The 26,245-nt window shown below is 46.5% G+C and overlaps 1 protein-coding gene across 2 annotated transcripts in view; it reads right to left on the bottom strand.

Moving 5' to 3' along the window:
* Soga1 (suppressor of glucose, autophagy associated 1) overlaps positions 1–26,245 on the bottom strand; it is a 66,577-nt gene that overhangs the window by 16,381 nt on the left and 23,951 nt on the right. For both annotated transcript variants that reach the window (XM_033766995.1, XM_010640019.2), the window contains exons 3-8: positions 22,188–22,346; positions 10,451–10,516; positions 8,300–9,481; positions 5,742–5,882; positions 1,474–1,599; positions 218–448 (exon numbers count right to left, since the gene is read on the bottom strand). In XM_033766995.1, the coding sequence (XP_033622886.1) occupies positions 218–448; positions 1,474–1,599; positions 5,742–5,882; positions 8,300–9,481; positions 10,451–10,516; positions 22,188–22,346 (1,905 nt within the window). The remainder of the gene's footprint in view (positions 1–217; positions 449–1,473; positions 1,600–5,741; positions 5,883–8,299; positions 9,482–10,450; positions 10,517–22,187; positions 22,347–26,245) is intronic.

Raw genomic sequence — 26,245 nt, 5'->3', positions numbered from 1 at the left:
TCCAGGATCATTTAGGGTTTAGAAAGACAATATGCCCCCCCACCCCAGGCCTGGAACAGCCCTGGGGGGGTCTGAGTAACACTCCACACTCACACACACTAATGTCTACCCATCATCATCAACACTGATGTCTGATGTGAAGTGCTGAGTCCCACCCATCCCATCTTCCCTGTCCTCCCACCCACTTCACCAGGCCCAGGCCCAGGCCCAACCATACCTCCAGGAAGTCATCCCCATCATCGGGCAAAACCTTGCCCTGCCGCCAGCGCTTCAGGAACCACCTGAGTTTCATGAAGAGCAGCAGGAAGTTGTGCTTGAACTGCTGGGACTCCTGTACCAGCATGTTCTTCTCCTGGCTCCAGAACTTCTGCTCCAGCCTCCGCTGGAGGCTCAGACTCTGCAGCTCAAACTCCCGCCTCAGCAGCGCCCTCTGCTGGTCCTCCTTCAGCTGCAGGAACACAGGCTTGAGAAAGCCCAGTTCAAGGCTCCCACCATTAATTCCCACCCACTCCCAACCCAGTCAAAGACAGAAGGGAAAAATGCGGGGGTGGATACCTTTTGGAAACCCCTCAGAAGGATCCCTACTGTATCTGGAGGAGAGTAACTCATAAAAGCAACAGCAGCTCCAATCGAAATCCGTGGAAGAGCTGGGATTTGAATCAGTGCTGGCTGACTAAATAAATCACGTAATCATACACCCAGCACCTACGGGCTGCCAGATGTTTCATACAAAACCTCACACCAAAGGAGGAATTGGGGGGTGAGCGGCGATGGCAGGGACAGGTAACCTGCATGGAGGGATGCCAGGGTCAAGTGGGCCTAATGAATGAATACACAACATCCTAGGTAGCCCTGCTAGGTGGTGGGTGGGTAAGAGAATCCCAGCCCCACTTCGCCCTGGATGTGCAATTGTGCGCAAAGCACTTCAATTCTCTGGCCTTGTTTTCCCACCTGTAAAATGGAGGCACCTCCTGGGGGAAGGCATGGAAATTCAAGGACATAAGGTATGGAAAGTGTGTTACAGAGACCTGGCATACAGTGAGAGCTCAATACATTCTATTACAGGACTATCATCTTTATTATCATCTTTATTACCAGATCTGATGGAAGTACCATTTATGATATGGGAAATAGGTCTTGAGAGGAAACAGGACTGGCCCAAGGTCACACAGACAGCCAATGCAAGTCCAAGATTCCAGCCTAGCGTGATGAATGCAAAATCACAAGCACAGTGACTCCCTACAGAGCACACGGCTTAGAAGACGTGGTTTCCCCTAACATTCTCACCTTTTGAGGCCCCATGGGTTGGAATGTCCTGCCTTCAAGTTGGGTGTGTTTTTGTTTCTGTTTTTGCAGTGCTGGGGATGGAACCTAGGGCATTGTGAATGCTAGGCAAGCACTCTACCATGGAGCTACAACCCCAGCCCTTTTGCCTTCAGTTTTGGGAAAAGCTGGAGTAGTTGCATCACCCACCTGGACCATTTTCTGGTTGAAGCTGTCAGCCTCTTCTTTCCGTAGCTGTCGCTCCTGGGAGAGTTGCTCCTGCAAGCCCCGGAGGCTGTCATGGGCCTCGGCTAGCACCAGCTGCAGCTCCTTGATCTGGGACGGGGATGAGAGCACAAGTAAGGAAGGGGGAGAGAGAGGACAAAGAGATTATAGGCTGTGGTCAAACCATGAAAGTGGTAGGGGGATCAGCAGTAAGCTGGACCCAAGTGTCCCTCAAGTACAAATCGGGCACAATGGCTGTCCCTACTCAGTGGGTCATCGGGACAAAAGAAAGTACATACCACACCTATCTGTTATTACACTTTGAAGCACATACTTTCTTTGATATTTATTTGAAGAAAATAACACTATAAAATTAGGTCTGATTCACAAAGATGTTCATTGTCTCACTGTTCTTTGTTCATTTGTTTTGTTCTGGTTTGGTTTTTCGGTACCAAGGATCAAACTCAGGACTTGCACTTGAGAGGCAGGCGCAGCACCATTGAACTAAATCCCTGGCCTGTTTTATATTGTTTTTTAAAAAAATGATAGTCTTTTTTTTTTTAATACCAGGGATTGAACTCGGGACCTTGTGCTTGTGAGGCAGGCGACAGAATCTCTGAGTTATATCCCCAGCTATTTTATATTGTTTTTGACAGTACTAGGGACTGAACCTAGGGCCTTCACATTGAACTACATTCCCAGCCCTTTTTCATTCTAGACAGGGTCTTGCTAAGTCACTAAGTTGCCCAAGCTGGGTTCAAACTTGGCGATTCTGCTGCCTTAGTTTCCTAGACTGGTAGATTTACAAGTGTGCACCACCATGTCCAACGTATTTTTTGTTATTTATTGAGATAGGCTCTCATTATGTTGTCCTGGCTGGCCTCAGACTGCTAGACTTAAGCAATCCACCTGTCTCAGCCACCAAAGTGCTGCAACTACAGACACAAGACACTCCACCCAGCTGTCTCACACTGTCTAATTGCAAAAATTAAAAAAATGTAAGTATAGAGCTGGGGATTTAGCTCAGTGGTTTTGCCTCCTGCCTTGCAAGTGCAAGGACCCAAGTTCAATCCCCGATACCAAAATAAATAAATAAATAAATAAAATTAAAAATGTAAGTAATAAATTATGGAGATTAAAATATATATATTTGAAGGATCTATATATAATATAAAAATCTATTCAACTCTATACTTCTTATTGTATGTATATTACTACGTTATAAGACAGGAAAACATACATTCTAAATGTAAACAGCATTTAACTACATGAGGATTGCATGGTATCGACTTTCTCCTTTATATCTGTATGCAATGCTGCTTATAGATTTTGTTAAGTTATTTGTTGTTACAATGACTATGTGATAAGATCTTAAGAAAAAGATTTTTAAAATTTCACATTTTCATAGAAATTGGTATTTAAAAGTATTTGTAGCCAAGCAGGCAAAACTAAGCTTTTTCCCCCCAATACTGAGGATTTGAACCCAAGGTCTTGAGCACACTAGGCAGCACTCTAGGCATGAGCTATACCCTTAGCTTTTTTCTTTTTCCCTTGAAACAGGGTCTTGCTAAGGTGCTCAGATTGGTCTCAAACTTGTGATCCTCCTGTGTAACTGTGCCACTGTGTCTGTCAGAACTAATCTACTCTCTTAGAAATCCAGTTAGTGACTAGAAGGGAACACAACAGGAACTTTCACGCTGTTTATTGATCTGGGTGCTGATTACGTAAGAGTTCAGTTTGTGAAAATCTGATTTCTGCTATGATCACGCCCTTCCCCTTCCATAGCACTGGGGATCACACTCACAGACTTGTGTGTGCTAGGAAAGAGTTCTACTACTGAGTCGTGTCCCCAGTCCGTGAGCAGTTTTCTCTATGTATGTGATGCTTCAGTAAAAAATGTCAGCTGAGTGTGGGGGTGCACCCTGATCATCCCAGCTACTCTGGAGGCTGAGGGGGAAGAACTGCTTGAGCTGGTGAGTTGGGGACCGGCCTGGCTACACAGTAAGACCCTTTTTCAAACATTTTTTTAAAATTTACTAAGCATTTCTGTTAACAGAGGGAAATGTTTGGTTTGGTTTGGTTTGGTACCATGGATCAAATTCAGTTCCTCGTACTTGTGAGGGAGGTGGCGGAACCACTGAGCTAAATCCCCAGCCCCAGAGGGAAATGTTTATATTGCCATATTAAGCAGAAGTCCCAACTCCTACATAAAACCTTCCTAGGCACGGCAGATGTCCCTCTGCAAAAGAAAATAAACATGAACTATGTACCCAATAAAGTGATAATTTGGCAGTGGAAGGTACACTGACTTGAGATATGTCTTATGTACCTATGTTATATTAAAAACCATTGCAGGGCCAGGGATTTAGCTCAGTGGTTCTACCACCTGCCTCACAAGCACAAAGACCGGAGTTCAATCCTGGTAACCAGAAAAAAACAAAACAAAGCAAAACAAAACAACAACAGCAAAAAACACTGCAGCAGGCTAGAGGTGTAGCTCAATGGTAGAGCATTTGCCCACCATACATGAGGTCCTCGGTACAATTGCCAGTACTGCACAAAAAACAAAACAGAGCTGAGCAAAGTGGCACATGCCTGTAATCCCACCACTCTGGGAGGATGAAGCAGGAAGATCCCAAGTTTTAGCTCAGCCTGGGCAATTTAGTGAGTTAGTGACCCTGTCTCAAAAATTACATAGATTGGGCTGGGGATTAAGCTCAGTGGTTCTGCTGCCTGCTTCGCAAGCTCAAGGACCCAAGTTCAATCCCTGGTACCAAAAAAAAGAAAAAAAAAAAGAAAAAAAAGATAGAGGGCCTGGGATTTGGCTCAGTGGTTCCACGAGGTCCTAAGTTCAATTCCCAGTACAGGAAAAAAAAAATTAGATAGATAAATAGACAGACAGATATATGGGGCTAGTATCCACAGTATCCCTAGAATCCCTAGTATCATAAAAAATAGAAAAAAACAAAACAAAATCTTTGTAGGGCTAGGTACTATCAGGCCTCTCTGATATTCTCCTTGAACTCAATGTTCAGCTGAATTCTTCACAATTATAACTGCTCCATAAAGAATAGCTAAATAAAACAGTAATTAACTGCATGCAGGAAATAATTTTCTCTGCAAGTATGCCTATAGAAATAGGTCTATTTCCTTTTCTGAGAGAATAAGAACTAAACAGCTCCTTTTTTTTTTTTTCCTCCCTATGCTAGGGATCAAGCCCAGGGCCTCATGCATGCTATTCAATGAGCTATATTCCCAGCCACTTTTTGGGGGGAGTGCTATAGATCGAACTTAGATTGCATAGGATAATAAGTATGTGCTCTACCTCTGAACTACACACTACAACAACCACCTCAGCCTCTATTTTTCCCCTTTTTGCCAGAACTACTTTCAAGCTCAGTGCACCTCACTTAAGAGAATTTGATTCTTCTCCTTCAAAAAAACTTCTGCACAGGTGCAGGCAGGCTGTCCCCCAGGACATCAAAGTCACCTTCCCAGGGGTGCTTGCAAGAAAGGGACGCTGAGGCTGTGCTGCATGCAATAGCCTCTGTGGACAAGAGTCTCAGGGATGATCAGCCCAGTCCACACAGCCCTTTTCCTACTCCAGGTTCTTTATGAAGTGCTGACAAGGCTTGGGAGGGGCTCAGAATCACCTCGAATTCCCCAAGGATCAGAGAATCCTATGGTAACATTTCTCATCTTCCCATGGTACAAGCTGGGTCCAGAGGGTGGGAATGTATCCAAGGTCACACAGCCTCATTGGCTGGCAGAACAGAGACTTGCACACAGGTCCCCTAAGTCCAAGCGATAGGGCACCCTCATCCTCAGCCTTGGACCAGACCTTGAGTAAGACTTCATATACTCAACTCTTTCAACAACCCTGTGAGATTTTCATCTTGTAGGTTGGAAAGCTGAAGTCAGGGAGGTGAAGTAACTTACTTAACCAAGCTCTTATAGCCATTGTAGCGTGGATCTACAACCAGAACCCGGACTGCCTGCCCGCTACACAAATTAGTAATTAAACTAAATGACACAAAGTATTAAATTTCCAGTGGAAGTTAATACAGAAAAAAATCAATTTCTTCAGATGAGATTATAAGCTTCCTTTAATTATGCCATAAGAATGGCCCAAACTTTCTTATTTCATTTTCCACCTGAAACTCATATACTCACCCTCCATAGATCATTCTCTTTGGGAGGCCCCAGCCACTCTCTTCCCATCCAACCTCTTGCTTGACTAGAGTTAGACCCACCTCGGAAGCATAGGAATCATTGTCTTCAGCTCGGTAAGGCCTGAAGCTCCAACTGGAGTCAGGCTTCGAGTCCAAGTCACCAGTGCGGAAGGCCTCTCGGATTCTGGGCTCCCATTCTGGCAGGTCCCTGAAGTCAGGTGGCTACACCCAGAGACACAGACAGAAGAAAACAAAAGAAAATCAGGGGAGACACCACAGGGGTGTCATATACAGCCCTCATCCCAGGGCCTCGGGCTCCCACCATCCACAAGAGCACAGCTCCAGATGGATTTACCTCTGCTGTCTAGACCCAGCCCTGCTAAGGGCTAGTGCTTAGGAGTGCCGCTCAGTGTTTGATGAAAAGACGAATAAGCAGCGGCGAGTGAAATACTACTTTTGTCAGTGTCTATCTTGTACACAAACCCTCTGAAACAGCCAGCCATCCTATCGCGTGTATGTTCCTAGCTTACACGCATTTTAAGAAGAACCAAGAGGGAGACTCACTATGGGGCAGACTGCTTGTTTAAAAAAGAAACATCAAGCCAGCTCTACAGGGCATGAGTTAAAGTTTGGCATAGTGCCACTGTGTAGTTATTAGAAAGAGAGAGCTAAATCTCTCTGCACAGACATGATAGATTTCTGCTGTTGCTCTCCGATGCAGATCAAAGCTCCCAGTGTTCTGTAGTCCAGCCTCCCTCCTCTTTGCTCAGATCCTTGGATACCCCATGTTCCTTTTGCCTCTGATCTGAGCTGTCCCCAGGGTCTAGGTCAAATTCCTTGTTCAGAAAACCATTTATCTTTCTTTCACATACCTCTTCTCAGTTTGTAATTTCACATTTACTGGCATGGCATTTTGATTGACTCTCCCCCACTAGACAATAAGGGCCTTAGGAGCAGGAATCCTGTCTGGTTTTGCTTACCATGACACCTTCAGCACCAAGAACAGAAAGTGTATATACTATACGTGAATCATCCCAGCAAATGAACACATAAGATGCATGAGAAAAATACACTTGTTTAGTAGTAGTAGGTATAAGGGGTGAAAAGCAAATACATGAGAATATATATACAGAAAGATTTAGAGAGGCAGCCTATAAGGATGAAATATCCTAGATCTATGTAACTAGATAACATGCCCAGTGTGTGACAACCGAGCACTTGAAATGTGACTACTGAAACTGAAGAACTGAATTTTTAACTCTAAGTAGTTCTAATTAGTTAATTAATTAATGCGGTGTTCGGTATAGGACCCAGCGCTGGCAAAGCACGCTTTCAACCACAGAGCTACACCACAGTGCCTGTGTGACCGTGGCTACTATGCTGGACAGCACCACTCCAGACTACTGACAGAAGCACCAGGGCTAGAGATGTAGTTCAGTGGTAGAGCGCTTTCTAAACATGTCAAGGTGCTGCATTCTATCTAGTACTGTAAAATAACAACAAAAAATTAGTAGTACCAGTGGGAGATAGGGGAAGTGGGTTTGCGGGCTTTCATCTTTTTACCCCTGGCATTTCCAAATCTTTTTTTTTTTTTGGTACTGGGGATCAAACTTGGGACTTTGCACTTGCCAGGCAGGCAGCGGAACCACTGAACTAAATCCCCAGCCCACTTCTAAATCTTTTTAAACATCTATGTCTTCTTTTGCAATATGGCATTTTTAGCAGTGTGGTGGGGCAGTCTTTGCTATTTTAATTTTCCTGAGTAGTATTTTACGGACACCAAGGCTTGAAGTCCATTACTTATAAAAAGCTCTGAGGATGAGCTGTTTTTTGAGACAGGATCTTACTATGTAGCCCAGGCTAGTGTCAATCCTCTTGCATCAGCCTCCAGAGTACTGGGACTACAGAGGAGAGGCACTATGCCTAACTTACCATCTTGCCTTTACATTGAAACTGATCAGACTTTTAAAAAAATGTTTAAAAAAATTTTAAATTGCAAAACAAATAGAAGAAAAGATATCATGGCAGAAAGATTGGGCCTTGGAATCAGTGTCTATCCATAATAAATGAGTAAGTGATCTGTGGTATACTCAATCCAGGGGGTCATACCTAGTAAGAAGAATAAAGAAACTTTTGTGATTTAGGGGATTTAGCCCCATGGTGCTGTGTCTGCCTCATAACCTCAAGGTCCTGAGTTCAATCCCCAGTACAGTAAAACAAAAATAAAAATAGCAAACCCTTCAAAGAAAAGAGAGAACAAACAAACAAAAAAGAGAAATTTGCTACATGCAGTAACAAACAATGCTGAATGACAGGAAAAAATGGAAATGAAGCTTTTGTACATGGAGGGGAGGGGGCTTGAGGGGGAGTGGGATAAAATAAAATTTATTTTAAAAATTAAGACAAAAAAACTAAATGAAGAGAGGAGTGATCCTTGGGAGCAGGGATGGTGACTATAGGGGGATGAGTTGGCTCTTGGGTTGCTGGTCATGTTCCGGGGGACAGTTTCACCAGCATGCTCACTGTGGAACACTCGAGTCTGTACACTTGTGTTCCATGCCCTCCTCTCTGTATGTTATGGTTCAGTATAAACTTTACGTAACATAAAAGTCACAGTGCTTATGACCGGGACATCTTACCTGGAAGTCTGAGCCAAGATCTTTGGCCAGAATGATCTCCTTGGATGGCCCCTGGGAGCCCAAGGCAGGCAGTTGCGAGAAGGGCTCTGGCTGCTCCTTGCCTGAGCTTGTGAGGACCAAGTCTGCTTTCCGTGTAAAGGCATTCAGCTCCTGCTGGAGCACACTCAGCCGTACCAGGATGGCATGGATGAGCTTGCTGTCCCTGGCGCCCTCACTATTGTCAGGGGCCTCATGCAGCCGAAAGTCGGCACACTCATTGTCCAGACACAGTCGGAGGCCTGCTGAGAAGCCGTTGGCGTCAGCCACCAGGACGTCTATGGCCTTACTGACCAGGATGGCCTGCTCCCTCAGCCCTGGCAGCGCCTCGGCCTCCCGGGCCCTGCAGAGCCGGGCAGAATGGGGCTCATGGGCCTCACCAAGGGGAGCGGGCACACACTGTGCAGAGTCCCCAGCCTCGGCATCTGTTTCCAGCATGGGGCGCATGTTCTGGCAGGAGGCGAGGTCACAGCGCTGGAGGTTGGAGAGCAGCACACGGTTCTCATACTGCAGCTTCTTGACCTTCCCACTGAGCTCACCGATCTGTAGCTTGGCCGCTGCCAGCTCCTCCTGTGAGGGTTCACTGAGTACCGAGCAGCTGTCCTCTGACAGGGTCACGTCCAGCTCATGCTCAGAGCGGTACTTGGCCAGCTCATTCAGCAGCAGCTTGTTCTGGTCCTCGAGCTCAGCAGAGGAGCGCCGCAGCAGCTCGGCCTCCTCCTCCACAAACTGCAGGTGTCTCCGCAGCTCCACCAGGCTCTCACCACACTCACTGCCACCCAGTGCATTGAAAGCCAGGCGAGCCTCAGGGCCCCCACAACCACTGCTGTGGTCCTTCATGTCATCCATCTCAGCCCGCAGGCCCCGGTTCTCCACCTCCAGTTCCACAATGCGGCGGCTCAGCAGGTTGGCCTCCTCCTCCACCAGCTTCAGGTGCACCTTCAGTTCAGTCTCCCTGGAATGCGGGGCATCTGCCAGTTCTTCAGCTGACAGGGCAGCATCCAGGTCACCATAGAGCGAGCGGTACCTGAGCAGCTCCTCCTTCATGCTGTCGTTTTCCTTGGCCAACTTGGTGAGCTTCTTGCACATGAGAGCTGACTCCTCCTTTGCAAAGTGCAGCTGGCACTTCAGGTCTGCGCTGTCCTCCTGGGGCCCAATGGGCACAGGGTGAGACACCAGCCGAGAAGGTCAGTACTGGCACAGAACCAGCCATAGCATTTAGAGAAACACTAACTCCATGCCGGGAACACTGGGGTGAACCAGATATAGCCTGACCCTCAAGGAGCTGGATGTCCAGAGGAGTTTAGGGGACACTGATTTTTTTTTTTTTTTGAGACAGGGATTTTCTATGTATTTCAGGCTGATCTTGAACTCACTATATAACCCAGGCTGGTCTTAATCCTCCTGCCTCAGCCTTCCAAGTGCTGGGTAGTGTGTGCCACCAAGCCCAGGTACTGTAGCAAGGATGGAACAGCACCCACAGGCTGGAGTTTGAGAGATGACTGCTGCTGCTGCTACCACTCCTTTATTTTTTAATGTGTTAGGGCTTGAACCCAGGGCTTCATGCATCCTATCACCAAGCTACATCCCTAGCACCTTCTATCACTTAAGATGTGGAAATAACCGCCTTTCTAGGGCAGCCATGGAGAGGATTAAAAGAGATAATGTATAAAAGTGCTCGGTACCCTGTCCCCTCTTAGGACCCAGCAGCTAATGCTATTCTGTGCCTCACCTCTGCAGCATGCATCACTTTATCCAATTCTTGCAACAGGCCCACGACATAGGGACTGATGAGGAAACTGAGGCCAGAAAGTTGAAGTGACTCAACCCAATCATATAAGTAATCAAGTGGCAAAGTCAGAGTTCTGACTCTGGACCTTCGGGTTTGGTTATCATCAGAAAATCTGGGGCCCAAGGAAGCCTGAACATGTAAGAAACCCAGGCTCAGAGCGTGGTTCTGGGAAGTGCAGTGTGTAGCTAAGCCAAAAAAATGAATAAGGAGAGGACAGGGTAGAAGCTGGGGTGGGCTGAACATCGCTGGGGACTCCCCTGGCCACATGGAGTTAGGCTGAGGCCTTCAGACTATGACCTGCCTGCAGGGCTCCTGGGAAGTACCTGTGCAGAAGAAGGCTTCTTGTCTGTTTTCCCCAGGGAACGGGTTCCTCTTTTCTTCAAGGAATGCTGGAGGGAGAAAAAACTGTGAGAATCAATAGCTCCCAAGGGTGACACACATCCAAAGAGCAGTCACAAGGCCTGCAGTCATTTTAGGAACCGAGCCCAGGCATATCCAGGCCTTGACATACACCCACTGCTGCACTAGCGGGGCCCTCAAAACCACCCTATGGGCTGCAAAGAGGGACAGTCCAGAAAAATTAGAGGAGACGATTGTGAACAGGCCTGCTCAGGGCTCCTCACCTCTTTGTCATCTCCACAGATGATTCAGGTGGCCTGGACCAAGACCTGGAAATCTGGGTTTCTGTTCTTGCTTATCTTTCATTTCCTGAGCACTCATCATGTGCCAGGCACAGTTAGGAACATCTACTGCATAGCAGGCACAGTCTGAGAGAACATAGCAGTGAATGAGATGGGCAAGGTACTAGGGAGGATATTGTAGTGACCTGCCCTGATGCCTTCAGCCGAGATACTCATTTCCCTGGATAAAATCTCAAAGCTGAGGGCCGAGGATTTAGCTCAGTGGTTCCAGTGCCTGCCTCATAAGCACAAGGACCTGAGTTCAATCCCCAGTACCAAAACAAACAAACAAAAAAAACTCAAGGCTGGGCACCCTCCCAGGGATGCTCATTGGCTGAGAGGAGCCATCCTGTCCAAGTCATGTACCCTCCCTGCTGGAGTCCATGTCCAATGCCTGGTCCCTGCCCCTTTGACTCGATTCCAAATACCACCTTAGGTCCAGAGCTCTCCATGGAACCAGTTAAAGTCATTGGTGTGACTCAACTTCTCCCTTTGCCTGAGCCCCTGACGAAACACAGTCATGTAGGGAAGACAACTCTTTCCTAGACCTCTGCGTGCAAATCACCTCAGAGGGACTCTGTCCTCATGGGGCTGATATCTTGTGGGAACCTGAATTCAAAACAAATACTAATAAATAAAATGGACATAGGTATAAAAATTACACAGCAGACTTAGAAATCATTACAACAGACTGATGACAAACAGGATTTTAAAATCTTGAAGACTTGGGGTGGGTATTGATACATGTAATTATACAAGCAAATTCTATGTGGAAAAAAATCCTAAGAAAAGTAAAAGTATAAATGATAAATGGGGGAAGATATTTGCAATTTATAACACTGATAAAGGGTTGATATGTTAAATATGTAAAGAGCTCTATAAACAGACTAAATGGGTCAGTGAACCTATAGGAAAATGGGCTAGATATGAAAAAGAGTTCTCAGAAAAAGGCAAATGGATCTTAACCATAAGAAGATGTTCAGCCTGACTTGTGATAGAGAGATGCAAATGAAGGCTACACTAAGGTACCTTTTCTCATCTATCAGACTGGCAAAAAATCCAAACCACCTGACAATATATAAAATGATGAAACTCCGGTGAAATACGAATGCTCATTTACTGCTGGCAAGACTGCAAAATGGCACAATCCTATGGAAGGAAATTTAAGGAAATGCTACAATAATCATTCCTGAAGTTTTTCTGTTTAAAAAAGTCACTCAATTAGATTTGTGATTCCATTGAACACTTCCTCCCGAGAGAGCACTGACTCATACTGCCTGTGAATGAAATCACACTTAGGTTGCTTTCAACTTTCCAAGTTGGGCTAGCAGGGCTGGATTTCTGAAAATGTTTCCACAGGACTGGATACATGCTCACCCCAAGCCTCACCCCCACCAGGTGAGCCATCAACCTAATCCAAGGTTAGAATCACTGACCTAAAACATACCCCACTTTACTGGAACAAAGATAAGGTCCCAAAGCAAATTCATGGTCAAACTAGGACCAATTCCATCAAGTTTCAAAGTCAGTTAGAGAAAATGTGCCCTCCCTTTCACCCCCTAGTACTGCACATTGAAGCCAGGTAGTGCTGAGCTACATCCCTACTCCTTTTACTTTTTTTTTTGTTTGTTTTATTCTAATTATTGGGACAAGGTCTAAGTTGCCCAGGCTGGCCTCAAAACTGCAATCATCCTGCCTCAGCTTCCCAAGTAGCTGGGATTACAAGTATGCTATACCATACCTGGCTGAAAACATGTCTTTAACAAGGGCCAGAGTTATGCTAGTACAGTGGTTCTTAACCTGGGTTCATATCAGAATTATCAAAGGGGATTCAAAAAATAGATGCACCAGGTGCCACACCCAAAGATTCTGATCTAATCCTCTAGGGCAGATCTCAGGCATCTGGAGTTAAAATAATTCCCCAGGTGATTCTGAAATGTAAATTGAGCCAAGGAGAGGAGCTCCAGATAAGCTCCAAGTCTGTTTTCCAGCCCAACCAGATCCTAGAGACCTTTTGGGATGCAAATGAGGCAGGAAGGCAAAGACGGATACTTCAGATTCTTCCAGGTGCCAAGAGCAGGGAGCCAGTATTTGAGAAGAGCGGCCCTGGGATGTTTCAAAACACAGAAGCGGGCCGTGAATTTAGCTCAGTGGTACACTTGCCTGCCTCGAAAAGACAAGGACCTGAGTTCAATGCCTGGTACCAAAAAACAAAACAAAAACACAGAAGGAAAGGGGAGATGGGGTGGGAGTCACAAAACAAACCCTTCAACAAAAGCTGGGGATACGGGGATGTAGGGCTGCGGGGGCAGGTACTGATCTGGCCCTGCCATCACCTGAGACCCACACACTGGATCTTCAGGAATCCTTCCTCTCCCTGAAATCCCATTTCCTCATTATAATATTGAGCCATGGGTTAGGTGACCAAAAAAAGCCCTCAAGCTATCTGATTACCTGAAGGAAGTGAAGTGTTAATGCGGCTAAACCAGGGGTCTCCAAAGGCACTGAGGAGAATCGCACAGGAACCAGTGCAATCCATGCACAGCAATCAGAGAGGACAGGGAGGTCATGAGAGTCTTAACATGACACTTGGTAAGGGGAAGTAACTTGCAAACAAAACCTACAGCCCAAATACATCGCGCACCAACGGAGGGACAGATAAGCAAAATGAGGTCTAGCCACACAAGTGAAAACTGTTTAGCCAGGAATTTAGTTCTGACACACGCTACAACGCTATAACGTGGAGTGCAGAGAACACCATGCAAAGGAACAAAGCTGGGCTCGTATCACGTGGTTCCATTTACAGGAAATGTTGAGATGAGGCAAATCCCTCCGGCAGAGAGCAGATTAGTGACAGCAAGACCTGGGGAAGGGTAGAATGGGAAGTGACTGCTAATGGGCGAAAGGTTTCTTTCAGGGGTGACAAAAATGTCTCGGAGTTTGAGAATGGTGACAGTTGCACAACTCTGAGTACACTAAAAACAGTGGAACTGTGCACTTTAAAAGGATAAACTTGGAGGCCAGGGATTTAGCTCAGTGGTGCAAGGTCCTGAGCTGGATCCCCAGTACCAAAAACAAAATGAAATAAAAAAAAGATAAATGGGCTGGGAGTGTAGCTCAGTGTCGTAGCGCTTGCTGAGCATGTGTCAGGCCTACCACTGTAAAATAAGGAGAAAAAAGACAAACTTCATATCTCAATACTGTTACTAAGAACCATGACAGCCTAGTGTCATTGTTCTAGAAACACGCGTATGTGTCTGTGTGGAGACAGGGTGCTCGACAGCAGGGGCACTGTGAGGACATAGAGCACCTGAACTTTTCCCCTCCACTTTTTAAACTTTATTTTATTTTATTTTTATTCTTGAGCAGAGGATGGGAACATAGTCTTCCAGAGTTTTTCCTTTAAAATTTTTTTTGAAAGATTATACTTTTGTGTGTGTGTGTGTGTGTGTGTGTGTGTGTGTGTGTGTGTGATACTGGGGATTGAACCAAGGCTTTCACACTGAGCTACAGCCCCGGTTCTTTTTATTTTTTATTTTGAGACAGGGTCTCACTAAATTGGCCAGGCTGGGCTGGAATGTGGGATCTTCTTGCCTCAGATTCCTAAAGTGTTGGAATTACAGGTATATACTAGTGTAGACTACAAAATTCTTAAAAATCAATTACTACACAAGAATACATTTTCACTGTAAAAATATACACTAAGCAGATAAAACCAAAATATCCCCTTTGAAGCCTCTGGTGTTCCTCTCCTCCCCGAGGGCCCTCTCCTTTCGAAGCTCCTTTTAGACCTCTGGCTCTATGTTTAAAACACTGAAATAGAGGGTCCTGTTTTAGACTTTCTTTCCTATGCTTATTGGATTCTGTGATCTTTGATTTTATAATAAGCATTTAGGCAGGGGAAAACAAAACATCCAGCATTAACAACAACAAAAAAGTCTCTATTCATGCAATATGATCCTGTCCATTACAGAAACGGTGTATACAATATACCTGTATCTTTATTTAAAAAAAAAAAAAAACCCAAAAAACAAAAAGTGTACTTTGTCCAAGCATAGAGAAAGACCCGGAAAGTTAAAAAAGCAAACTGTTAATCACATGTGAAGCTGAGAGGTAGAAGTAAGGGAGATGATTAGGGATGGCTTTCTTATTTTATATATCGTTTTATTAGGTTTGTAATTTTTTTGTTGTTGTTGTTTTTTTGAGACAGGGTCTAACTATGTAGTTGAGACTGACCTGCAACTCACTATGTAGCTCAGGCTGGTCTCGAATGCACAGCGATCCTCCTGCCTCAGCCTCCCAAGTGCTGGGATTAAAGGCGTGCGCCACCACACCTGGCAGTTTTGTCATTTTTGAGTAGATGCCACATTTACATGGTTCAGAATTCAGAGCACAAAGAGGAACGCAGGGAATCTAGCCCCAGTTCTCCTGCTCCTATGCAGCCAATGTAACCAGAGCTGGCTAGTAAGTTTCCTGAAAGGTATGCCAAGCATGCATTTATGTGCTTCTGTAATGAGATTCTTGCTTCACTGAGTTTATATTACTTATTTAGATTTTAAAATTACATAGCTATACATGCATTGAACTATTTTCATATGGAGGCATGGAAAAACTTCCTGGAAGTCTAATCTGCCACTCAAACAGACATTCCCTCCAAATACTGGACTATAGGTGAGTTTCTTCCTTACTGCTCATTGTATTTTCTAATCTTTCTCTGCTAAGCATGTATCACTACCTGTTGGGCGAAAGTGAAAGTCGTAACTTGTTTTTAAATGTACTTTCCCAAGAAGTCACTGAAAACTAAAAGGTGCAAAGAAGGCTGAGTGGGTTGAATTTCACCACAAAGGGGAATGGCAGGAAAAGAGAGGCCAAGCAGCAGCTCTCAGGGCCAAAGTGGTCCCAGCGACTCAGCCTTGGACTTGACCCTCCCCCACCTTGTCAAAGTGGCTTGGGCTCCACTTGGCTCTGTGGCTGTGGAGGGAAAACTAGGCAGGCACAGAGAGCACACAGACCTCTCTCCCCTCTGCAGGGCAGCAGCTGGCCAGGTGGCTAGAGGCTCTGCACCACTAGAAGGAGCCAGGGTCTGTAGAACCCTTTCGTGGAGTCCCCAAGGATGGAACTAGTCTCCACCCATAAGGCAGATATTCTCTCCCCAGGGACCCTGGAGGGTGGGACAGGGGGAATGTAGCCAGGAGGCCTAGGGAAGGATCAAGGCCAAGGGCATTCTCTGGCCTATCAGGCAGCAGGGTCTTTTCCACCTGCTAGCAACTCACAGGGCCACCTTAGATCAGCCAGGGTTACACCTCTAAGCATCCATCCCTGGTCTGACCACTCCTAGGGGAACCCTGAGCTCACTTTTTTTTTTGGTACCAGTGATGGAACACTTGTGAGGCACTTGTGAGGCAGGCAGCAGCACCACTGAACTAAACTCCCGGCCCCCCTGAGCTCTCTTGTCCCCGGACCCCTCAGCTGTCGGAGAACTATTCTGAGGGGGTTTCTGACCCCCCAGTACCTTCTATATTGCCAAGACTCAGAGCCCAACCTTCCAAGGACCAAAGTGAGCGTGCTGCCAAAATAGGTGGGCAGATTTTCACCAAATGGGGGAGGGGAGATATCCAGAAAAGTCTCCCCGAAAACAGACTGCAGTGTGCACAAAACTGACTCCAGGAGGGACCTGGTGTGCGAGTGCACCTCAAAGTCGGAAGCTTTCTTCCTCCAGGATGGCTGAAACAGCCATGCAGACAGGTTGTATGGTTCCTGGTTAGGGGAACTTCATTTGGGGGGTTTAGCCAAAGAGCCCCAAATCAAATGTCACTGCAACATACAGTGCCAACTGCAGGCAAGGGCTTGCAACATAGGTGCTCCTTCCACAAGTAATAGGTAGCTCAACACGGAGAGCTCTTCTGGAGAGGCAGCAGAAACATACTGATTTAACTAGGCAAAGGCTTCTCCAGGTCCACAGCCAGCACAGTGGCTGCGATGGTAACGATGAATTCTGTATTTAACAAGCCATTTATTCTCTACTGAGCACTTTACCTGCTAGTCTCATTACATTTTCACAAACACCTCAGAAAGTAAGGATGAATATTCCCATTTTATAAATGAACAGAGCACAGAACACTTGTATGATTCACTCAAGGTTATAGTAACTTGCAAATAAGTGGCAAAGCCAAGATTCAAACCCGGGCTTGTGTGGCTCTGAGTCTGGGTTTGCCCTGTCACACATAGACCAGAGTTAGGCCACACTGGAAGACAGCAGAAGTGGGACTTGGCCCCAGCAGTCGGGCACCACGGTCAACATCCATCCTATGCCACTGAGCTAAATCCCCAGCCCAAGAGTGAATAAACTCTTAAAGGTTCTGAAAACATGCAAGCGTCCTAGAAAAGCCCCCAGACGGGGCATGGAAAGCAGGAGCATCACTGTAGAAGTCAGAGAGGGTTTAAGAAATGTAGAGTCCTGAGTTTGAATTCTATCTTTGTCTTTCCTCAGCTCCACCAATATATAGCAATTCTATTCCTAGATATATACCCAAGAAAACTGAAAACACATATTCTCGGAAGCTTGAACATGAAAGTTCAAGTTGAAACGTGAAAGCATTATTCACAATAGCCCCAAAGCAGAAACAGTACATATATCCATCAACTTACGATGAACAAATACGATGTGATCTATCCATACAATGGATTATTATTCAGCCATAAAAAAGAATGAGGCCCTGAAACAGGCTTCAACATGGAGGGCTAAACTCTGAAAGCCTTATGCTAAGAAAAAGAAGCCGGTCACCAAAGATTACATATTGGGCTGGGGATTTAGCTCAGTGGTTCTACCACATGCCTTGTAAAGGCAAGGACCTGAGTTTGATCCCCAGCACCCCCTCCAAAAAAATTACACATTGCATGATTCCATTTGAAGGAAATATCCAGAACAGACAAATCCTTAGGGACAGAAAGTGGATCGGTGGTTGCCAGGAGCTGGAAGGAAGTAGAAGCAGGAAGTGATTACTAACAGGTATGGGATTATTTTTGAGGCCAATGAAATGTTCTGGAATTAGATCACGGTGATGCTCGCTCAACAGCACAAATGTACTAAGAAAAAAAGAAAAGAAAGAAAATCACTTCAAAGAATGCACTTTAAAATGGTTAACTGTATAGTCTGTGAATTAAATTACATTTTAAAAACTGCCAAGACTGGGAATAAGGGCCTTGGACCCAAACCCCAGTACCACAGGAAAAAAAAAAAAAATGCCAAGTAAAGAGTGGAACCTACACAATGGCGAGGATAGCCGTGTGTGTGTGTGTGTGTGTGTGTGTGTGTGTGTGTGTGTGTGTGTAGGGTTAAATCACACGGGGACACGTGCACCAGGCTGGGAGCAGGCCCTGGTGCAGGTTAAGGCTCAGGCATGGCAGCTATGTTACAGCAAATCACATCAATGTGGACACTGGCTTTCTGCCTAAAACAAGAGGATGGGGAACGAGACCGGATAGAAAAGGCTGGTGCTATGATGCTTGAGCAGCAGCCCAGCTGGGCCACAGTGCCACCGCAGAAGTCAGCGAGGCCATGTCGCCTCCCTTCTCTCTTGCCAAGAGCTGTTTCCATGGCAACCACATCAGCTCAGGCCAGGGTTCTGTTCCCCGCTGGGTGACAGCATCGCCTCAGCAACCTGTCAGGATAGCAAAGGCAGATCTCGATGAGATGGTAGCGCACAGAACTGCAGAAGGACCCTTGTCTCCATAGAAACCATGTCAGGAAGGAGAGGGAGGAGCGGAGGACAAACAGCAAATAAACACAGGCTCTAGTCTTTGGCACACAATTCCACGACGCCACAGGTACATGAGAAGGGTTAGACTAGCTTCCCTGACATCTGCAGGAGGGTTTCTTCTACTCGGTGCCAGGCTCCACACATGGCTCTTTACAGTTAATATTTTAAATTCCAGGGCCAAGTACATTCCCTTCGTTCCTTCCTTCCTTCCTTTTTAGTACTGTGGATTGAACCCAAGGCCTTCACACTGAGCTACATCCCCTCCCTACCCTCTTTTATTTTAAGACAAGGTCTCACTAAGTCACCAAATGTGACCATCCTGGGCCTGAACTTTCTTTTCAGTCCTCCTGTCTCACCCTCCCAGGGAGCTGGGATTATGGACATGTACCACCACACTCAGCTTTTCTATTTTCGAAATGAGGTTTCACCCTGTTCTCCAGGCTGGCCTTGAGTTCCTGGGATTAAGCTATCCTCCTGTCTCAGCCTCTCCAGTAGCTGGGACTAGAGGTACACCATACCTGCCCTGAGGATACTCTTTTATTAAAAACTCCTAACTTGGGCTGGTGGTATTGCTCAATGACTGAGTATGTCCAAAGACCCTAGTTTCAATTCCTAGTACCACAAAAGGTTAAAAACAGCATTAACAGAATAAAAAGAAGCAGGTGTGGTGGTACCAGCCTGTAATTCCAGCACTCAGAAGGCTGAGGCAGGAGGATCACTGTGAGTTAGAGACCAGCTGAACTACACAGCAAGACCTTGTCTCAAAAAAAAAAAAAAAAAAAAAAAGCAGAAGTCATTCTTTCTTGTACTCCACCAATTTTAATTCCTCAGACCATCAGGTTTTCCTCCAGACTTCTGCTATGCATTCACACACGGACAAGCATGCTTCAAAATCACTCAGCTGTGTATGGCTTTTCAGCCTAGTATAATAATAACACAATACATACAGTTCTATTACTTCCTTTTCCTCTTAACAATTTACCTTAGGGATCTTTCTGTATCAGTATATAAATATTTTATTTTTGTTTTTTTGTTGTTGTTGTTTTTTGGTACCAGGGATTGAACTCGGGTCCTTGCACTTGCAAGGCAGGCCACTGAACCGCTGAGCTAATTCCCCGGCCCAATATTTTATTTTTTAATGTGAGGGAGACTGGTATGAAAGGTGGATTACAGAGGGGGAGGCTTGACATAAAATAGGGGACAGTGAAGCTGAAGAAAGGAGGAGGAGATCTGAGCTACATTGAAGAGGTTAAACCTATTGTGTTTGCTGGCTGATCTAACTGGGTGAAGAGTTACAGAGTAGGAAGAATCAAGGGCATTTCAGATTTTTTTTTTTTTTTCAGTGCTGGAGATTGAACCAGGGCCAGGTATACACTAAGTACACGCTCTACCACTGAACTGCACCCAAGACTTAATCATTTTGAAGTATGCAGCTTAGGGGCCATAAGTACATTCACAATTTGCAGCTGTAACACTACCTGTCTCCACAAACTTTTCATTATCCCAAACTGAAAGATGGTCTATACTTATTAAATAACAATTCTTGACTCCCCCCACAGCCCTGGCAACCTCTACTTTATTTCTGTCTCTACAAATTTACTCTTCTTATCTCATATAAGTGGAATCACACAATATTTGCGCTTTTGTGTCTAGTTTATTTCACTTAGCTTAATGTTTCCAAGGCTCATCCATGCTTTATTCATTTTTCAGGTTGAACAATAGCCCCACATACATAAATACCACACTTTGTTCATCCATTCATCTGTCGATGGACATTTGGGTTGCTCTATGTTTTGGTTCTGTGAATAATGCTACTCTAGGGCTGGGGATTTAGCGCAATGGTTCTGCCGCCTGCCTCACAAGCTCAAGGACCTGAGTTTGATCCCCGATACCCCCCCAAAATAATAATGCTCTGGACATAAATAATAACTCTGGACATAGGGGTGCAACTGTCTTTTCAAGTCTCTCTTTCAATTTGGGGTGTACACTCAGAGTTAGAACTCTATGTTTAATTTTGTGGTTAATTCTATGTTTAATGTTTTGAGACACTGCCATACCACTTACTCCTTTTAACATCTTCATAGTGGTCTATGCTTACTCAAAAAAAGTTTTTTTGTGCAGGAAACTAAACCTACGGAGTAAGTACATGCTCTAACTGGGCAAGTATAGTCCCAAATAGAAGGCTGAGGCAGGAGGATCACATAAGCCCTGGCGTTTGAGGCCAGCAACTGACATCAAGACATTGACAAAAACAAAACAAAATAAAACCTGAAAGATTCATAAGCAAGCTCTATACTACTGGGCTATGCCCCCAGCCTCTCTGATTACTCAATCGTATTTAAAAATCCAAACAACCTTGTAAGTTGGGTACTGTTATTATCCTGATACCACAAAGGAAGAAAGACTTAAAGAGGGGAAGCAGTTTCAGGTTGCAGCCATATCTCCAAGGAAAGGCTGGGTAAATTTAGCAAGCTGCTCCTCTCTGGGCCTCAGTTTCCCCACAAGAGGAAATGGCAGAACCATAAGATATTTTCTGAACCTGTTGCCCAGGAAGATGGGTTGAAGTGAGGGGAGGGGAACAGGGAAAAAAAGAAGAATCAAGATATATCATGTACAGGTACAAATTTCTTATGATGAATGTGATCGATATGCATGACAAATATGCACTAACAAAAAAAAAAAAAAACAAGTTAAAAAAATAAAAATAAAAGTGTCTCCTGTTTTCACCATCACGGGTGGCAGCAACAAGACACTTTGAAGGAGGGCAGCCCTGGCAGAAGATGCCTCTTCTCTCCATCCTGACAAGACAGGCATTGGCATGTCACACCAACACACCCAGAGGGAAGGGCAGCTGAGGGCCTGCTCTGTTCTGAGCTGTGGCATCTCTGTCTTGGGCTGCTCTCATACCTGCCCTCTGGGCAAACATACCATGCTGAGTGTGCCCCAGAAGAATGTACAAGCCTAGGATACCTCCTAATCAGCCAACCAGCCAAAGCCTAGCTGTGCCTCTGGGGCCAGAGGCCACCCAGCTGTCTGGAATGCAGACCCTGGACTCAGGAGGATTTCAGCCTTGAAGGGGCACTCTGGACTTGAGGACAGGTCTTCTTTCTCAGGAGCTGTTGGAGATGAACTCACCAGTACGGTACCTAACACACAACAGGAGGAGAGGGTATGCCAGGCGGAGGATCTGGGCTGAGCAAGGATGGTGCCAGGGGCAGTCAGGAAGCATCTGCTACCCAGAAACTCGCCGGAAACCAAGGCCCAGCACTCATCCCACACCCAGTGGCAGTCCCTGGAAGTTCCTGGGGTTTCTCCTTAGTTGGCCCTCACAATGACCAGGGCACTACTGCCTGCTTCACAGGTTAGGAAACCGCGGCACAGTGGGAAGAGCCCTGTGCTGGCCACTGCTGCATGTGTTCTCAGCAAATTCTTCCAGAGGCTGAGGTTCTTTAGTGGGTGACCCTCTCTCATTTACCTGTGAACTCCTGGGAGACAGGACTAGGTGCATTTCATTCATGGCTGGATACTTAGTGTCCAGCACACTGTACACAGTGGGTGTTCAGGAAATGTGTGCTGGAGGAAGGAAGGGACGAACAGTCTACAGGCGGACACGCCCTCACCTCTCTCGGCCGGTCTAGCTCTGTCTGTAGCACTTGCTTGGCCAGCTCGGTCTCGATGAGCCGCTGCCGAAGCTCCTCGTTCTCCTCCTCCAGCCGCACCCGCTTCTTCTCCACTACCTCGAGCTCCTTGTGCAGTCGCATGGAAATGTCCTTGGAGACCTGGGCCAAGGTGGGGGTGAGGAGGGTGTGAGCAGGCTGGGGGCACCAGCTCAGATGACAGCCCCACAAGGTAGGTTGCACCGACTGCCCCTGCAGAGCAACTGGAAGCACACAGGTTCCTATCTCACTACCCCCACTTAGCAGATGAGGAAAGTGAGGCACACAGAGGTCCCAAAACTCACCAAGGCGCATGCATCTAGAACGCAGCAGACCTAAAACCCAAACCTAAGCACTGATTGCTCCCAACATGCTGCCTCCAAAAGCTGTAACAGTCTTGTCTGTTCTTAGGAATACCTGTTCATTTGCTTGGGGCTTTTAATGCTGCCCCTCGCTCAGCCACCTCTGGCCCAAATCCTCACCAGGGTCTATTGTGGGGCCAGAGATCATCTTCAGGAAGGGTGTGAACTGGACGAAGCTCAGACAGAGCAAAACAGGTGGCACATGATCCTGAACAAGTAAGTCATTTCCCAGCATGGGCCTCAGCCTCCTCAGCTGTAGAACGGGAGAAGCAGTAACAGGACCAACAGGAGGATCCAATCAGCTTGTACACACGAAGCCTCGGCTTGGTGCCTGCCACAGTGAGTGCCTGGTGAGCAGATGCTGCTGCTCTGAAAAGCTCATGTCCAGAGGGGGTCAGGGCTAGCTGGAGGTCACAGTAACCCTGAGGCCTGTTTCCAACTGTCTGGGATGTAGAACATTCCCGAAATGACAAAAACTGGGCAGGTATCCAAGTCATCCCTACTGAGGGAGCTAGCAGGGTGCAGTTCCAGGCCTCTGCAGCAAAAGCACCCCAATTCCATGAAGACACCCTCTTCTTTCCTGTCCCATGATGGATAAGTATGGTAGGCCAGGGAGTCAAGGGGGACAAGAAAGGCTCTTCTGAGTTGGAAAACTGCAACCAGTCTTGGACTCTGCCTTGGACAGGCAGGCTGGACTCTGCCACTGGTTGATTCCTACTAAGTGGCTGACTTGTTCATCTCCACCCCAATCCTGTCCCCATTTTACTGACAGGGAAACTGAGGCTCGGAGTAGAAGTGACTTGCTCAGAATCATACACAGTAAGTGCGGGCTGAGAGATCAGTAGGAGTTTGGCTGAGGAGTCAGCATATCTGGGGCTCCTTTAGGGACATGAAGGCTTAGGCAACAGGACTCGTGTGTTGGGCAGACAGCCCAGCACCCCATGCCTGCCAGTATCGGAAATGACCATGGTACCTCCTCCCTGCTGGAAGGGAAGAGGGCCCTCCACAGCTCTGCCCTCTGCCTGGGCCCAGACCCAGCACAGCACAGACCCCCTGGCAGTGTGTGAGGCAGGCCAGGAAAAACAACAGCCAGAAAGGAAGCTGGGCACTGCCACTCCTCCCTCCACTGCCCAGTGTCCCCTCAGGCCCTAAAAATCTCCTTGGGCTTCTAGCCCAGGAGCTTCTCCACAGCCTCTCTGTGTTACCAAAAATTCCTCATCCATAAAGTAGAGTAAGCAATCCCTCAATGACAGACAGGACTGTGCAAAGGGAAAACTAGATTCAAGCCTGTATGCATTAGTACTGGCTGTGTGACCCAGGACAAATGTCTGGTCAATGGCAAAAGGAGCCTGACAGAATATACTCATGAGGGCTGCTGTGAGGATAATTCTTGGGCGGGTGGTTGAAACATAGAATGCATTCAAAAAGTACAAGAAAAACAATTCAACAACTAATACTATTCAATGCATTACAAAAGTTAAGTTTGGGCTGGTGATTTAGCTCAGTGGTTCCACCATCTGCCTTGTAAGCATAAGGTCCTGAGTTTGATCCTTGGTACAAAAAAAAAAAAAGTTAAATTTATTTCAGTTTCATGAACTTGGTTGACCCATTTTGATTGTGTGAAATACTTAAGAACTATTCCCAGTTGCTGAAAGGCCACAAGTTCAAGGTGGTATCAAGACAAACATTTTTGAGAAGAATTTTTTTCTGGTACTGGGGATCAAACTCACGACCTCGTGCTTGTGAGGCAGGCACAGCTCCACAGTGCTAAATCTCTGGCCTAAGATAAAGATTTTCACTGCACTGTCAAGACTATTGCCTTTGCTGCGTGCAGTGGCAGATGCCTGCAATCCCAACTACTCAAGAGGATCGCAAGTTCAAGGCCAGGTTTGAGCAATGTAGTGAGACCTCATCTTAAAGACATTACTGGTTTGGCTGTGTATTCATTTTATCCACCTTAACCCAACCCAGACTTCTGCTGGACATGTTCAGCCCTAGGCTTCTGGTCATAACCCCAGCTCAGGGCTATTAGATCATCTAGGAAAAGCCTCTGCTCTGATCAACATTTTACTCATTCATTTGTCTTTGGCACCAGAGGCAGGAATAGTAGGGTATAGAGATCGAAACTACAAACTTTGCACAGAGATGCCCATTTCCATCTCTGTGTTCTGAAAAATGCTTGTTGGATTAACAGACAAATCCCAGGCTCCAACAAATAAAAAGTGAGGAAAAGGAAGGAGTGAGTGACTGAATTTATGTGGGAGCAGCACCTGCCCTCCCACTGTCCTCTCCTGAACTTGTTCCCACCAGGGCTGGCTCCTCCCTACACGAGGGCTGCCCCACCTCCACCACTGTCTCCATCTGGAGAGGCTACCAGGTCCTCACCAAGAAATAACGATCCAAGTAAATTCCTGGATCTTCTTCCTTTGTGCCCTTTTTCATAGACTTGTGTCCCCATGTGCTCCACCCCCAGAGCTAAGACATCAAGAAAGACTGCCCAGGCAGCTTGCAGAAGTCCAGTGTGGACAAAAGAGCCCATGGTACAGAACCCTGTAATTCTCTGTGCCCGCCCTGGAGGCTAAAGGGAGTAAAAGCACTGCTGCTGCCAACTGCTCCGGCAGTAGCCCGAGCTTTCCCCTTCCTCTCCCCAATCCTCAGTGGTCCTGGATTCTGAACCTTCACAGGCGATTTCCCGAATCGGCTAGCTCTTCCCCAAGTGCTTACCAAGTACTCTTCATCCTCCCCCACCACCCCAAGCACTTTATTATCCCCATTCTGAGGCTCAGAGGAAAGGTCATTTGCCCAAGGTCACAGTTAAGAAGCTACCAAACATTAAAATCAAAGGATCATCTCTAAAGTCTTGCTCTCAACCTGATCCTGTTATAGGAACAAAGCTTGAAGACATATCATATTACTGTAAGATTCTAAAAAGCCCCAACAGTGGGCTTACTATGCAGGTGCTTGAAGGGCCCCACATGTTTGTCTCATTTGATCCTCTCAGCTACCCGCAAAGTAGTGGAGCCGAGATACCAAGGGAGGAGAGGCAGCTTCAGCTTCCGGAAACCACAGCAAATCCCCAAAGCACAAACAAAGGCCCTCAGCCATGAGGTCACTGTTTATAGTGCCCAGCCCAGCTCCTGCCAAACACTACCAACAGGCTCTGGTCCCTAGCTCCCTGGCACACTGGCTCCTAGACCTCAGGCTTCAAGATGTGCTGCCACCTCTGATTCTCAGCAAAATGGACGGGAACTCTTGCTATGGAGCACCCCTAGCCAGGTAACATTCTGGGTTTTGTGTCATGAATTCTCCCAAGAACCCCAGGAGGGTGGGAATGTCACTTTCATTTTACAGATGAGGGAACACTGAGGCTCAAAGAAGAGGTGGGCAGCCTGCATAGGTCACCCAGGAATAAAACCCAAAGCTGGAACATTTTCCCCAGCAACACTGGTGTCTTAGGAAGGGAACATGTTATTGATAGGCCCTGGGGCCTCCCCTACAGGCCACCCCACTGGGGCATCTGGTCCTTCCAGGCCATGCCAGGGAAGTCAGCATTCTAAGGACTTCCAAAAAGGATCCAGAACACCCTGAACACTGGGAGAAGGGTGGTGGCCAGAGGTGGCCAGTTCAGGCGGAAGCCAGAGGATGAGCTCAGCGCTGCAG

This window comes from Fukomys damarensis, unplaced genomic scaffold (assembly GCF_012274545.1).
Source record: "Fukomys damarensis isolate Sample0158 unplaced genomic scaffold, DMR_v1.0_HiC HiC_scaffold_22, whole genome shotgun sequence".
Lineage (NCBI taxonomy): Eukaryota > Metazoa > Chordata > Mammalia > Rodentia > Bathyergidae > Fukomys > Fukomys damarensis.
The sequence above is the reverse complement of the archived record's forward strand: the minus strand, read 5'-3'. Positions and strand labels throughout refer to the sequence as shown.